Source organism: Mesoplodon mirus (assembly GCF_964341445.2).
Source record: "Mesoplodon mirus genome assembly, chromosome: 3".
Lineage (NCBI taxonomy): Eukaryota > Metazoa > Chordata > Mammalia > Artiodactyla > Ziphiidae > Mesoplodon > Mesoplodon mirus.
In genome coordinates, this window is record NC_138978.1 from 95,437,436 (window position 1) to 95,453,767 (window position 16,332).

General features: G+C 39.6%; 1 protein-coding gene across 6 annotated transcripts in view; it reads left to right on the top strand.

The window, feature by feature from the left end:
• The window catches only part of CDC14A (cell division cycle 14A), a 172,881-nt gene that overhangs the window by 85,683 nt on the left and 70,866 nt on the right, over positions 1-16,332 (top strand). For all 6 annotated transcript variants that reach the window (XM_082614086.1, XM_082614089.1, XM_082614085.1 and 3 more), the window contains one exon: positions 9,670-9,757. In XM_082614086.1, coding sequence (XP_082470212.1) covers positions 9,670-9,757 — 88 coding nt within the window. The remainder of the gene's footprint in view (positions 1-9,669; positions 9,758-16,332) is intronic.

The following is a 16,332-nucleotide window of genomic DNA, read 5'->3' on the forward strand; positions in this document are numbered from 1 at the left end:
TAAGATATCTCAGATAGCTTGCTTAATTTTCTTGTGGCTTCCAAATAGTCCACTGTATTAATTATTGATAAACAAATGTATCTTCTAAAATATGGTCTCTCAGGTTCTTTGCCAAGCTGATGTGGAACTGTACATTTTTCATATTTGCACTGATCAAATAGATATAACCCTGGGAGCTATGCTGGGAAGGTCCAGTAAAGTAACTGCAAGATGGTGGCCCAGAAGCTTCTGCTAGGAATCAGTGTCACCTTTTCCAACGGGCTTCTTAAGGTATTTTCCAAGAACTTGAGAACTAAGAGCAGTCACTCCTTTGAAATCTAACCATTGATCAGTACATTTGAAAAATAGAAATAGACCTTTTGCCCTCAGGAAAAACAATGAAGGTGAAAGAGTTTGAGTATTCAATCAAGTTATGTACCTGTAGGTATGTGAGGAACTGTATCCTCTCTAGTAGTAAAGCTTAGTGGTTTATTGCTAATATAGGACAATATTCTGCTTGTAAGACCCTGAAGTAGCACCCATATAGAGGCTGCCTTCAGTCAACTTCTATTCTTTTGGGAAACTATCCTTACCAAGTAAGACTTTGTCTAAACACCACTGATCACTAATGATGCTACTCTTTTTTTTTTTTTTTTTTTTGTGGTACGCGGGCCTCTCACTGCTGTGGCCCCTCCCATTGCGGAGCACAGGCTCCGGACGCGCAGGCTCAGCGGCCATGGCTTATGGGCCCAGCTGCTCCGCGGCATGTGGGCATGTGGGATCTTCCCGGACCGGGGCACGAACCCGTGTCCCCTGCATTGGCAAGCGGACTCTCAAGCACTGCGCCACCAGGGAAGCCCGATGCTACTCTTAAGCAGTCATTATTCATCAAAGAGAATTTGAAGTTGTGTCTTCAGTTCCTTATATTGGGTGTCCCCTAAGCAAAGCAAAATGGGACTTTCCACTGTTTACCAGAAGGCTTGCCATATTTGATGACGTCCCTGTGTTGGCCATGCAGAGATGAGCTCACAGAGCAGTACCATGTGCCTAGTTGAGGGGAGGGGAGAGGGAGAGAAATGCAAAGAAATGCAGCTTCAGTGGCAGCATTGGGAGATGCCTCTCATCAGTGTGGCTTACATTAATTACCTCATCCAGAATGTGGTCCATGCAGCTTTGAGGAGCTGCCTTAAATACCCTTTTGGGAATCATCTGGAGCTTAAAGTTCACGTAAAACCTATTTCAAATGCTAAGAAACTACTTTGACTTCTTTCTTTGAGCTATTTGTTATCTGCCATTATTTTTTTCTCCATAAATCGTTCCTTTATTTTGAGAAAAAAATGCTTTCTATGAAATAATTTTGTCAATATGAGGATATTTTCCCAGAATATCAAGTTATTATTGACTTGCCCCTGTGCTTTTACATGCTGGCAAACCTGGGACACTTCTTCACCATGGGTTACTTGATGGAAGTGGTTAGAGCTGGGCTTGGCTTCTGTAGGCCTGGAGACAGACAAATTGGTTCCTGCCTATTTGAGAGTGGAGTCACAGCACAAGGTTTCCTCTTGTTTCTCCCGTCTCGGCACATGTGGAAAATGTGACAGTATTTGATCAGCACTGTGTGACCATAGCTCACAGCTTATGGCAACTGGCTGGGGAATTCTGGCTGCCCCAGCACCTGCCCAGGGAACTCCATTCTGTTACACCAATTGGGAAGCTCTGTTCTACAGAAATAACGGTGTACAGGTCAACGTTTGTTTTTCTTTTTTTTTTTTTTCATTTTTTAATTTATTTTTGGCTGCGTTGGGTCTTTGTTGCTGCAGGCAGGCTTTCTCTAGTTGCGGTGAGCGGGGGCTACTCTTCATTGCGATGGCTTCTCTTGTTGCAGAGCACGGGCTCCAGAGCGCAGGCTCAGTAGTTGTGGCGCACGGGCTTAGTTGCTCCATGGCATGCGGGACCTTCCCGGACCAGGGCTTGAAACTGTGTGCCCTGCACTGGCGGGTGGATTCTTAACCGCTGCGCCACCAGGGAAGCCCTTTTTTTTCATTTTTAAAAGGTTTATTATCTGTCACTTAAGTACAAAAAATGTTTCAAGTGAATGTTGTATTTCTACCCTTTAAAATATATTTTTTTTCAATTTTATTTTATTTATTTTTTTATACAGCAGGTTCTTATTAGTCATCCATTTTATACACATCAGTGTATACGTGTCAATCCCAATCACCCAATTCATCCCGCCACCACCCCCAACCCCCTGCCGCTTACCCCCCTTGGTGTTCATAGGTTTGTTCTCTACATCTGTGTCTTAATTTCTGCCCTGCAAACTGGTTCATCTGTACCATTTTTCTAGGTTCCACATATATGTGTTAATATATGGTATTTGTTTTTCTCTTTCTGACTTACTTCACTCTGTATGACAGTCTCTAGATTCATCCACATCTCTACAAATGACCTAATTTCATTCCTTTTTATGGCTGAGTAATATTTCATTGTATATATATATACCACATCTTCTTTATCCATTCGTCTGTCGATAGGCATTTAGGTTGCTTCCATGACCTGGCTATTGCAAACAGTGCTTCAATGAACATTGGGGTGCATGTGTCTTTTTGAGTTATGGTTTTCTCTGGGTATATGCCCTGTAGTGGGATTGCTGGGTCACATGGTAATTCTATTCTTAGTTTTTTAAGGAACCTCCATATGTTCTCCATAGTGGCTGTAACAATTTACATTCCCACCAACAGTGCAAGAGGGCTCCCTTTTCTCCACACCCTCTCCAGCATTTGTTGTTTGTAGATTTTCTGATGATGCCCATTCTAACTGTTGTGAACCAAGAAGATGTATCACATTCTTTATGGCCTCAATTTGGTAACTTTTCAGTTAATTTATTGAACAGATGTTTTATTAAGTACTTCCTGTTTGCTCAGTATATTTACTAGGCTAATATTTTTTTTTCAGAAGGGCTCCTGTAATTTTGTCTCTTCATGGGTGGGGTTAGAGCCTTTGTTCTTATCACCTGCTGTCGTAGATTCCATATATTCTTTTGCCTCATTCTGCAGACGTTATCATGTTTGACCCTTCTCATATGTTATACTTCCATCTTTATGTTTATCAGATTAATTGTCTACACAGAATTTCTCACTGATCTATGACAGGCTGAATGTGGAAAATTTTGCCCCTGAGACATTCTAGAAATTCAGCAATTCATAATCCATCATTATTGCTATTATCACTAAAGGATGCTCTTTTGGGAAAAGAGCATTGCTGTTCTAGAAGTTGATTTCACATTATCTTGGCCACATTGCAGTGTAGCCCATCTGGAAACTATTTGTGAGAAAGTGTTGGTCAATTCTGGATGCTTGGGACTGGGTCTTTCTTGGCCCTTGGGCCACTTCCATCAAGTCTCCACATAACTCTCAGAGTCTATGTTTTAGAAATTAAGTAAGTCTGATTACATCACTCCCCTACTTTAAGTCTTTCATGGACTCCACCCTGACTGAAAGTGTGGAGGAAATGCAAACTCCTGAATGCAGCGCAAAAAGCCCTTCTGGACATGGGCTTTGCCATCTTCCCCATTTTTGTCCTTTTTCCTTCCCTCCTCATACCCAAGTCCATGCAGCATTGCATCTTCATGCTGTTGTGCCTTCAGACATGCTCGTTTCCTCCTCCTCGTCCCTGTGATCCTTCCTCCTCTGCCCACCAAATTCATGTATTTACATGTCTAAGTCATTTTTAGCTCGATGGGAGCTCTTCTCACACAGTGTGTGTGATGCTCTGTTTACACACCTGTGTCTTCCCTGCACTCTGGGTACTTGAAGTCAAGAATGTGTCTCTCTCATCTTTGTGTCAATAAGTAACCCACTGGCACAGTATACTTGTAGTGGGCAGTCATTAAATATTTGTAGAATGAAAGAACTAATGAATAAATGAGTCAGTAAGTTCTAAAAAAAAGGAATATAGCACATTTCAAGATATTTTATATAATTTGTTAAAAGTAACTACTTTTCAATGGAAAATGACCAAGACATATTAATTAAGGATCCATTCTGATTTTGTAGTAACACTTCAGGGGGAAAATGTATTGACTATGGTAGACAACTTCTTGAAATGCTGTTTCTTTTTTTTTTCATTACCAGCCAATCTATGCAGCAAGAGTGAGTTGTTGTTGTTTTTTTTCCGAGCAGTTATTTGCAGCACAGATTGCTAGATATTGTAATCTTCAACCAGGGCTTGCATGTAAGGCCAGTTTAGTTTAATATTACTAAACCTGGAGAGACTGTCTCCAGGTTGACTATGTCATCCTTCATTGCAGTTAATAAGTAAATTGTCAAGTGATAAGGTGGTGTAGACTCCCAGCATTGCCCTTTTGCATACACATTGAGAACTAATAAGGTTTGTTAGGCCTCTTATCTCTCAGTGTGTCACCTCAGGTCAACAGGAGGAATAATTGAACATCTAGGGTATGATGTTTCAAGGCTTTGCTTTGGACTAGAATTTTTACAGCAATTTAGAATGTAACCTGGATTCTGCTTGATTTGCCCTCTACTTGTTCATGAATTATAGAACTGGAAAAATGTGAATTTCTGCCACTGTAATTGTGAATTCCTGCCATAAGACTGGGATCAGGCAAGCTCCAGAATGCAGGTATATGGGCATGTCCTCACACCTGGAGGAACTGGGGAGCTGTGCATCCCACGGTGCTTTGACTGTTCAAAGAACTATTAGAAGCATTTCCCTGGAGCTATCCTGTAGTGTTGATTATACCCCTCAAAGGCCACAGGTTTAAGGAAGCAAGATTCAATCCTTCCTGGACCCAGTGTTTCCACATCTACTAATACAGTGCACCCATTGCTGGTTCAAAGATTATGTTGGTTAAATCTATAAAATGTTTTGAGGTCTAAGAAATTTCCCATGTTTTTCCCTTCCTCTTTAATTATTGTTTGGTCTTTGTCCCTTCTTTTACCTCTACTTCTTAAGAGAGCAATCTTGACTCTGTTTTCACTCAGTCAGTCAAAGTTATGGTCTGGCCTTTACCCTTGTGACTGAACGGAAACTGTACGTGCTTAATGCAAGACTTAGCCAAACCGAATTGTTGTGCTTGGTCTTCTTCCTACTTGATTTACTCTGTGGCCACTCTCTAATTCTAGAAACTCACTTTCCTTCCCTAACTTCAAAAGTTCTGTCTCGGGCTTCCCTGGTGGCGCAGTGGTTGAGAGTCCGCCTGCTGATGCAGGGGACACAGGTTCGTGCCCTGGTCCGGGAAGATCCCACGTGCCGCGGAGCGGCTGACCCCGTGAGCCATGGCAGTTGAGCCTGCGTGTCCGGAGCCTGTGCTCCGCAGTGGGAGAGGCCACAACAGTGAGAGGCCCGCGTACCGCAAAAAAAAAAAAAAGTTCTGTCTCTTACTTTTCTCCTCCTTCCATCTCTGGCCATGTGTCTCAGGATCCCTTGCAAGTCCTTTCTCTTCCCTTGCCCACCCGAAATGTGCTGGTCTCTAGGGCCATGTGATTTCTGGTTAAATACATTCTCCATGAGTGAGGGGACTGTTTCCAAATTTCAACAACCATGTGTGTGCTGCTGGCTCAGATCTTCATGTCTTGAGCACTGGAAAGGTACCTGCACACGTGCACTAGATTCTTGCTCCCTGCGGTTGCATTAGCAGGGGCGCAGCCCCCGAAATGTTTTCTATGTTTAGAGGTGAAGCAGTCGTCCACCTGGGGCTCCTCTTTCTCTCTACCACACTGTTTCTCTCAAAAGTAATCCTAAGTAATAATCTAGAGTTCAACTATTGTTTAAAGCCAAATGGCAAGGGAACTTAATTTAAACCAAATACCTCAAATATTTACTTTGATTTAAGCTCATAAAGTACCAAATTTGACAGCATATTTGCTGTTTACGTAATACAACTATACTATCAACGCTATTTTATTGTTTCAGAAGTAAGGAAATATAAAGAAGTTGCTTTTTAATGAATAAAAAAGACTTTGTAGTTCTGTCTTTATTTTTAAAATAATCTTTGTGCCACCATTAAACCTCTTATGTACTTGTATTATAACATTTATCAAAGTTTAATGCAACTGTTTCTTTAATGGGTATCTTAGTTCAGGCTAATATAACAAAATATCATAGACTGTGTGGCTTAAACAATAGACATTTATTTCTCACAATTCTGGAGGCTGGGAAGTCCAAGATCAAGGCACCAGCAGAACTGTTGTCTGGAGATGGCCCTCTTCCTGGTTCATAGATGGCCAAAGTCTTCCATGTCCTCCCTGTGTCCTCACAGAGGGAGCTCTCTGGGGGTTTCTTTTATAAGGTCACTTATCCCATTCATAAGGGCTCCATCTTCATGACCTAATCACCTCCCAAAGGGCCCACTTCCTAATACCGTCACGTTGGGGATTTGGTTTCAACATATGAATTTTGTGGGGGACACAAAGTCTATAGCAATGGGTAAAATGGAGATGGTAATAACACCTACCTCACAGGGTTGCCCTAAAGATGAAATGAGTTGCATGTCATAGAGTAGTGCCTAGCAGAGAGTCCCTGTTAGCTGCTATTATTATTAACATTATTTGTTACTTGTTTTCATACTCCTTAAGGTCACAGAGGGAGTGCTTTTTATTATTTTATGTGTGACACCAAGTTATAGTCCTTGATATATAATAAAGGCAAAGCAAATTTTTTAATGAATGTTGAATTGTGCTTCAAAACTGTTTATCCATGTTGTCTTAGAAAACACATCTGTTGATAAAGGGAACCAATCCAATAATTGTCAACCTGAAGGTCTGTCTTTTCTCTCTTACAGTCTGTTTATCATAGTGGTAAAAAGGCCAAATGTTTTTCGGTGTTTTAACTGAAAAATATCTCTGTGACCATTAGAACAGAGGCATGCCTTACTGGCACAGATTTATTTCTTAGAAGTTATAAAAATTAATGTTTTCAAGTCAAATTAGATTTTATTTAATTTTTAATTTTTTTCAGTTTTAATACAGTTTATTTTTACTTTGTAAGACACTTTGATTTCTTTTTTTTTTCAAATTTTATTTTAAATGCACCAGGAGAATTAGCCATCCCAAAGAAATCTGGTGAGTCTTATGTAAGCTGAAGGATCTTATAGTAACATGAATATTAACACCTAAATGTATCAGTTTCAAGAATTCACATTTTCATTTTGGGGTTTTCTTGTAGTGAAGAACATCTGCAGTTTCTCTGCATAGTACTTGGTAGGTTGTAGGCTTTGGATTGGAAGAGGTAAAATTATTCTCTCACCTCATCTTTGCCTAGACATTTGTTTATAAAATGTGGTAATGTTGGAAAGTACCTTAAGTTCCTGTCTGATCTAGGTTTCTTGGAAGTGTGTGTGTGTGGGTATGTGTGCACTCGCACTTGTGCACAAGCACATTTAATTAGAAAAACCAGCTTGTGTTATCATAAATATTTTATTATTGATAAATATTGCCTTATGTATAATCCACTGTGAAAGAAGGCACAGATATTAATTTTGGAAGCTTACCAGTAAGGTTGTGTTATATTATTCAGTTAAAAGCTGTAACTTTCTTATTCATTTTTTTTTCAGATTTGGATCTAAGACATAAATCTTTTTGTTTACTCCATCAACCTTACCCAAGTTACTGAATATAGCCCAATATTATCTAATATTTATCTTTTTGGGTAGGCAGATTTGCAAACATATTCTTTTGGTTCTGGGAGTGAGTTCATTGCTTCTCTCCATATGATTGATTATAAAAGGTTACTATTTAACCAAATGGATGTCTATAATCCAAATAAACAGACATAGCACAATGTATATATTTATCTAGGCCAACTTTGTGGTCAAGGATACAGGAATAGTGAACATAGAAACCTGTTTTCTTCTACTGTTCATAAATAATTGGTTTTAGCCTTTTGATGATTAGAGCGAGCATACCCTTATTTTTGAATTTTTAAATAATGTTTTAAGCTTAAGAATTACTTGAGATGGATATTAGGCCATTAATTTGAGACTGCTTTATTTAAACAAGAAAATGTTTAATTATCATAAAGAGTTGCATGTTAAATTCTTTATTCAAATTGTTCTAAATAGATAGCTATGCTTGAGATTTAATTTGGCATGTGTAACCATAACACTCAGCATCTCTAAGATTTTATTTAGGGCATTGTGGAGATTTTATGTTTATTATGATTAGATTAATGCAATTCAGACATTTACAAGGTGTCATGTAAAGTTTCATTTATAACTTTTTATAACTGGGAAGAAGCATCTGCATTTTAAACATGAAAATTATACAGCCAAGTTATGATTTCTGTGGAAATCAAATCTAATGGGTAGTATAAGTAATTAAAGTAGAGGCTCCAGATTTCCTTGGTGGGATTACTCCAGTTTATTTTAACAAATACTTATGAGCTCTTACAACAGAGTGCAGACTCTGTATTGACACAGATTCCTACCATTGAGGTCTGTGCCATGTAGTGGAGCAGAGAGCCTTTTCTGTGGATAACATTGGCCCAGCAAAGAGAACTGCCTTCCTTCCCAGCCTGGGGAGATATCTATGCAGTGCTATAGAGGGTGGAGACTTGGAGACTAAAAGCTGTGCCTGGTGGTGGAGGATGGGAGTAGGACTGGTGTTGGGGGTGGGTGAAAGAATGCTTAGGGGAAGAAGAGATACATATATTTTGTGATGCATTGCACAGCTGTGTCCCAATAGCCTGCAATGTTTGGGTTCCCTCAGCCCTGCCCCAGTGTTCCCTGGGTTCAGAGGCACAACAGGAAGGGAAGGAAATGAAGGAGGTAATGGAGCAGTGGGAGGATGCTTGGCCCCTTGCCTGGTCTTCAGGCCTTTTCTGAGGATCCTGGAGTGTGTGGGCCAGAGGCTGACAGCTGGTGATCAAAGTCAGCCCACAGATGTGTTTTATTTGCTTTCCTAGTATTAAAAAACTTAATTTAAAACAGTCAACATTTCAAATATAGAGAGATTTTACATGAACATCCAATTGGAAGATCAGCTATATTCAGTCAAGCTTTCCTGTGGTCAATTGGCCAGAGCTGAGGAGCATTTGCCTTTATTTATGTCTCTTGCCTGACCCTTGTAGCTGTTTGGTTTGCAGCTCCTGCAGGAGACTGTGGCAGTCTCCAGTTTGTGGTACACCCTGAGGGTTTGATGAGCCTCTGTCCCTCACTCCTGTCTTCTGTTTCCCCATCTAAAAATCAGCACCGACAACAAATAGAAACCTGTAAAAACAAAAAAATGGAGGTGTGTTCATCATGATCCTGATATGTATAGATTTTTTCATTGTTTAAAGTATGTTTACCATGTTCATGGAAAGTGCTTATATTTTCTGTCTTCTCTTATCTCCCATTATTTCTTGCTGGGGCAAGCAATGTTTGTTTTCATTTCATTTCATTGCAGAGTGGCCAAGAGACAAAATTATTTTCAGCAAAGTACCTCCACTTTAAATAAAGTTTTCTAAACTTTTCTTATAGTCTAGATAAAAATTTTTCAAAGTGGATTGAATTCATAACCATTTTGAGAATCAGATGCATGTTTTTATTTTAAGCTATATTATTTTGTCTTCATGTATGTCCAACTAGTCTAGTACTAATAGAGTGAAAAACAGTTATATTTGTAAGGGTTTCCTAAATTGTATAAGAATTATAAAATATTTTTCTTCTCTTTTCTCACAAAATTCTCCCAGCGAGTTGAAAATGGTGACTTCAACTGGATTGTTCCAGGAAAATTTTTAGCATTTAGTGGACCACATCCAAAAAGCAAAATTGAAAATGGTAGGTTTTTATTTACTTTACCCTCCAAAAATTTATTTCAGTTCATCTTCTTTGAGTTCTTAATTTCCTCAGATAATCCTTTCTATTGGTAATATTCTCCAAAGAATATTTATTAATTAAAAAAATTGAACAGTATTTCAATTGTTAAATTACTAATTGAACAGTAATTAGTGTGTTAAATATTAGAGTTTAGTAAGTGGAACTATAATCACTGTTTTAAAACTATCAAATTTTTAGGTTGCCATAAATAGGGTGTTCACTTTACCTTGACCCAATTATCAAAGAAGAATCTGAGAAACCAACTGGTCAAAACAATAAGCAGATTGCTGAATTCTATCAGTGGTTCTCAGATTTATTTGGTGGTGGTGGCATGCTACACCTCAAGGTATTCTTTGGAAACACCATGTTGAATAATGACGGTGATGGTGACAATAGGTATCATTTATTAAGTGCTAGTTACTAGCTAATCACAGCATTATCTCATTTAGTGCACACACAACTCTATGAGATGTAGGAACTATTATCTCTATTTCACAGAGGAGGAAACCGAGGCATATGAGTAGGAAATTTGCCCAAGTTCACAAAGTAATATGCAGAACTGGTGATACTCCAGCCAAGAGCAGGGCTCCTAAGCATTGCCACTACACTGATCTTTTTAGTTCCATCATGGCAACTAGGAACAATTTTCTAGCTGACAATAATTAAATTACTTACTTGCAGTATATGTAGAGCCAGGGGCATACATATTCAGGAAAAAAAAGCAAGACAAAAAAATAAGCCTCTTGAATGAAACATGATAGGCTATGTGTGTTTTCCCATTAACATATATTTTTTACTAATTATTTTTTTTAACCTGAGGACAAGTAATGATAGGCACCAAAGATTTAAGAATAGTTTATGGGAGAAGTACATAAAATTTAAAAAATATCACCCATGAACACAATAGCTCCTTTTTTGCTGCCTCTCTAGTCTTAGAGCTGGAACACTAGTCCTTGGAGGAACGTAATTTGAAACCCTTAGTCTAGATTTATAGGTTTATTCTTCTTTCATAACCATCATCATCATCATCATAAGTATTTATTCTAAAATCTAGTTTCATTGTATATGGTTATTCATGCATTTAGATTTGATAATTTTTTTTTGAGTTTCCACACATGTGCTTATCATTTTATACCTATGACATATCTCACAGGGAACTCTGCTTAAATCATGGGGATTGAATCATCCTCTATGGGGATGGGTAATCCAGGTCTACAGAGTTACCCTAACAAATAGGATGTCTCTGTACTGAAGCCATAATTAGATCTTCTCATTTACACATTCGCTCATGAATCTGGTTCCAGACATTGATTGATTAACCTGTTATGTTGGCTTGTTAGGAATAACTTGTTAAGTGCCTGAGGAAACTGCTTTCCACCATTGGTCTTTTCAGACAGGATTGATTAAACCTCCCTTTAGCCTTCTGTGCAAAATGATCTGACTCAGACCTAGAAAACCTTAGTAGGTGTATGGTTTCAGTAGTGGCTTTGTTGTTGGGTGTTCATTTGGTGAAACTGAAAGAATTTTCCCATATAAGATTCACTTTTTAAATGAAATTTTCTTAAAGAGAAGATGAGAGGTGTAATTTAAAAAACCCATTTAAAATATTTTATAGAGGTAATGCATGATTTTTTTAAAAAAAGAAGAAAATGCAGATGAACTCATAAAAACAGCATTAAGGTGACCTATAATTCTAACCACATTTTCTAGGTTTACTAGTTGGTGGTGGGATTACTGGGGATTTAAATTTTCTTTCCATCTGCTTCTCTGTATTTTTTATTTGCACATATTTTTTTCTCTCTCTTAAAGAATACACACACACACACACACACACACAGAGACTTATAAAAATATTCCTTTTTTTTAACCAGCATGGAGTCATAACATGATTACTGTCTTATAGCAGCTTTTTTTCACTTAATATATCACATATTCCTTTCCATGGCAATAAATGTAGATCTTCATTATAATTTTCTATGACTGCATTCAGTGACTGTGCCATAATTTTACTAATCAATCAATTTTTGAATGAGATCTAAGTTGTTCAGTTTTTCACTTTTTAAAAACTACAGTGGTTGGTATACATGTCCATACATTTTTTTGAAGCCCTGGTTTCTTTTCTAAATTCTTGGAAGTAGAATCACAAGATAAAAGGATGTATTTTGTATGTCAATTCTTACTTGTCAAAAGTCTTAAAAAATATTTTTGGTCCTATATTACAATATAGGGAAATAATTATCCACCATTTGCTTATATGCTGGGAGTGGTGCTAATAAGCCTTTTGTGCACACCTCATCTATTTAATAATCAGAAACACCCCCTGGAACAGGTGGTAGTTATTTTGTGGAAGAGAAGATGGAGACTTGGTAACCTAACTTGCCCAGGTTGACATAGCCAGAAAGTGGCAGTGTGTGGATTCAAACACAGGTCTCTTTGATTCCAAATTCTGTGTTCTTTTTTATTTTACTACAGAGAAAGAACATGCTCACTACAGAACTTTAAGCAATCTAGATAAAAAGTCACCTGTAATTATATAATCTAGAAATAACCACTGTTGAGATATCGTTCTCTCTATATCTTTTTTTCTATGCATATCCTGTGCCCTCACATTGAGAAAAAAAGGTGTGAAAGTGCTGCTTACCTAATACTTGCCAGTTTTTATGTCTAGAATAATTTCATTTAAGGCTGTTATTGGTAAAATATTGATATTTTACTGGAATCCCCATTTTAAGATCTGATATTCACTAGAAGTGTCATATTTTTTTTGTAAAGGGGTTTAACTTTGTAAATTCTTTTTGAACTTAAGAAATTTTTTTTTTTTTTAGTTGAGAAACCCCTGTATTTTCTGAGGTGGCTGAAAGTCATTTTAGGAGTCTGTTAGTAGAAAAAGGTAGATTTTTAAGGAGTTAGCACTGAAATAGCTGTTGCTAGGATGTAGCAAAAGGAAGCCCTAAAACCTTGGGGTCTTGCCGAATGCATTATAGCAGTCTTAAGTGTGTGTTGTCAACCGAGACCAACTAGGAGTTCCTTTCAGCCATCTTTGTTCACATTGTTTTGACAGGGGAGACAAGAGGAGCCCTAACCCTTTTTTGATTAAACAAGCTTGACTTGATAAATGAATAATATAGCAGTAGAACAAATTGGATTTCAAATTTTCCCAAAAAACCCTCAAACTCTTAGGTGGCAATGTCCTCATCTCTACTTCAGAAAGAAAGAAAGAAAAAGGAAAGAAAGAACAGGGAAAGACAGCTCGAGACAGGGAATCCAAACAGTTTGAAGCATCAGCCTGCTCATTTAGTGAGAGAAGCTAGGTGTGAAGAGCCTGGGCTGCTTGAAGTCTGGCTCTGCCCCTAACTGGCTGTGTGAACTTCGTGAGTTCCTCAACTTCTCTCATCATCAGACGGGGAAATAGGATGCACACTGCAGGCATTTGGTGAAGATTAGGGATATTATAGGAAGTGAGTGCCTTGCACAGTGTCGGGCACATTAGTAGGTGCTTATTAGGTAGCAGATATTCTGATTACATTTTTATCATTAATGAACCTGATAAACATATTTTATTGCTTTCCACATCTATTTTTCAGTTTTTACTTTTAATAATGAATGGGTGGACTAATCATTTGACTCTGTTGTTCTTCAGTTTCCTTTAAATGAGGGTCTGGGAAGAGATGAATTTTACAATCTCTCTTTGCTTTGAAATTGTTTGGTCAGCGCCAGGGCTCTGCCTGTGCTTTACTGATGCCAGGGCACCATCTAGTGGCCAGATGGAGTAAGGGTCAGATGAAAGCTCAGTCAGCTCCGTGCACATTGCTAAAACCAAGTCCTCCATCAGAAGCATCCAAATACATCGAAAACACAGTTGTTCAGAGGTCAGAAGATATTGTCATTGTTGGTTATAACTCATTTGAAACTCTTTTGAGGATTTTTAAGAAGCTTCCTCACAAATCTAGGAACTTCAGCTCCTAATGTTCACGTAATGTCCCTGTTTTGGAGATCTAACAAATAGAATTGAGTTGGATTTTACCTTAAATCATCCCCAGCACCGGCCCTAGAATCTGACTGTCAGGGTTCAAATGCTGCCTCTGTCTCTTCCCAGTAGTGTGTGCATGGGCCAGTTCACTTTCCCAGGCATCAGTGACTGATAATTGTAAGGTTTAATGAGATGATATACATGAAACACTTAGCTTAGTGCCTGGCACATAGTAAGTGCTCAATAAATGTTAGGTGCTATGATTACCATTACTGTTATTATTTCAGTGCCCTATTACCATATTTGGATAACTGTTCAGTGTTCTTTTCTCAAAAGGTATATGCAGTTTCTCTTTGATAGTAGATTTAGGTATATTATCTGTAATGCCATTTACTCATGATGGGAATTCATATATGTAAGAGAAGTTCTTACAGCCTTGTTGGAGGAGGCAAGGGACAGACACCAAAAGAACCATTAGCGTGCTTCATGACAGGTGCCATCACAGAGGTGCCAGTGATCACTAGGAACCCAGGGTTAGAAGTGCCTGTCAGACTGTCACACCATGTCCCAGCCCATGTGTTCCTAAGCCCTCTCCTTCCCATTCCTTACACGATAGAAAAGCTCTTGTTTCCTTATGCCAACCACAGTTCTTTTTCCCTTTAGGCTGGAAAATGATTTGAGCAAACAAACCAACTAGGAAAACAGTTTTGATTTTTTTCCAAGTGGAAAGGATCTGTTTTCTCTAAATGTGTATAAGTCACTGTTTCTACACAGAAGATTGTAAGTAAGCTCTGTCTTACCTGTTTGCTCAAAAGCAGCCTGGCTTGTGAAAATCATGTGTCTGGGCTGCGGATTAGTTAGGCCTGCCTGCCAATGCTGCCTTCATCCCGTGTGCGACCTTGGCTAAGGGTGCCAGTTAGGGCTCTTGGTTGCACACAGCAGATATTGGAATTATGCTGGGGAGCTCACAGTCTCCAAGCGAAGGCTGGAAAATGAGGCTTAGAAAATGAACAGGGTCTAAGGGAGGTCATGTATCAGCAGCATCCAGGCAGGAATGGAAACCACTTTATTTCAAACAGAGGGAATGCAATATAAGGAATTTGTTAGAAAGAAGGCTAAAAAGTAAAAGGGCAACTCTGAAAAAACCAGCATATTAAGGAAGAAATAATTATTGCCTTTAAGGCAACGAGGGACAGAAAGGAAAACATGGGGTTAGCAGGACCTGGGACCTTGGCAGGTGCTGGGAGCTCCGAAGGGCTGGTGCTTGCATTTGGAGCCTGAGGAGTGGGGACCCTGAGGCTGGGCTGCAGGCTGGTGCCGGGAGTGCCAAACTAAGCTGGGAGTTCCTCTCTTCTGCTGCTGAAGCCATGCTGGCAGGAAAACAGAAGACATCCCTTCTCCCTCCTCTGGCCTCCAGTTGCTCCGGCAGTGCTTTCGTGACTCCCACTTTTCAGATGGACAGGAACCCAGTGGGAAAGTTAGCTTGGGAAATGTTATATGTACACCCCAGCCCCGGCATATGAGTTGGCTTGCAACTGAGAGAAAATAGGAAATGACCAGCCGATGCAAGATTCGAGGCAGCGGGAAATACAGCCACAGTGCAGAAACTGCTGGTTCACTTTGCTGGCTGCTGCTGCCTGCCCCACTTGGAGCCCACCATCATGAACGAGTTCGGAGTGAGATCCCCTCACCTGGTATGCCCTGAATGGGTTACAGATGTGGTAATCAACAGGCTGAGAAATTAGTCCTTTTAAACCCTGGGGCCACTAGGCAAGGCTTGCAGTGGCCAAAGCCCCCAGTGATCACCTTGGTTGATTGGCCAAGTCGAGGTCATGTGTCTGTAACCCAGCTGACTGCAGCTCCACGTGATGCTGGACCCACTCACAATAGAATGGGAGTTAGAGCCCGACCACTTGTTCTCCTTAAAAAAGAAAATGTCTACAAAAATGATCACTCAACCTCTTTAGTTTCTTCTTCTTCTTTTTTTTTTTTTTTGTGGTATGTGGGCCTCTCACTGTTGTGGCCTCTCCCGTTGTGGAGCACAGGCTCCGGATGCGCAGGCTCAGCGGCCATGGCTCACGGGCCCAGCCGCTCCGCGGCATGAGGGATCCTCCCGGACCGGGGCACGAACCCGTGTCCCCTGCATCGGCAGGCAGACTTTCAACCACTGCGCCACCAGGGAAGCCCTCTTTAGTTTCTTAACTGTTACATGGGGTTTACTATTTTTATCTTAATGGGTTGTTTTGAGAATTAAAAGAAATTTATGCAATTGTGACTTGTACATGGTAGGTGCTTAATAATCAGTCTCTCTTGTGGGGGACCGCATTGTAGATTAAAACTGTACACCTGGCAAAAAGGCTGCCATTCAAAAGTATTTGTCAAGAGGAGTAAAAAGAACAGAGTTCTTCCAGGCCTACTGTACACATCTCAGGGCCTCAGGAATCCCTTTGTTTTGGCTTGGGAGGAGTGTGCTCCCAGGATTTGAAGCCTAGAGCTTGAGGTTTCGGACGTTCATGAGCTATTTCCAATACTCAGAAGAGGGTTTTTTTTCCCCCCTCCTATGGTG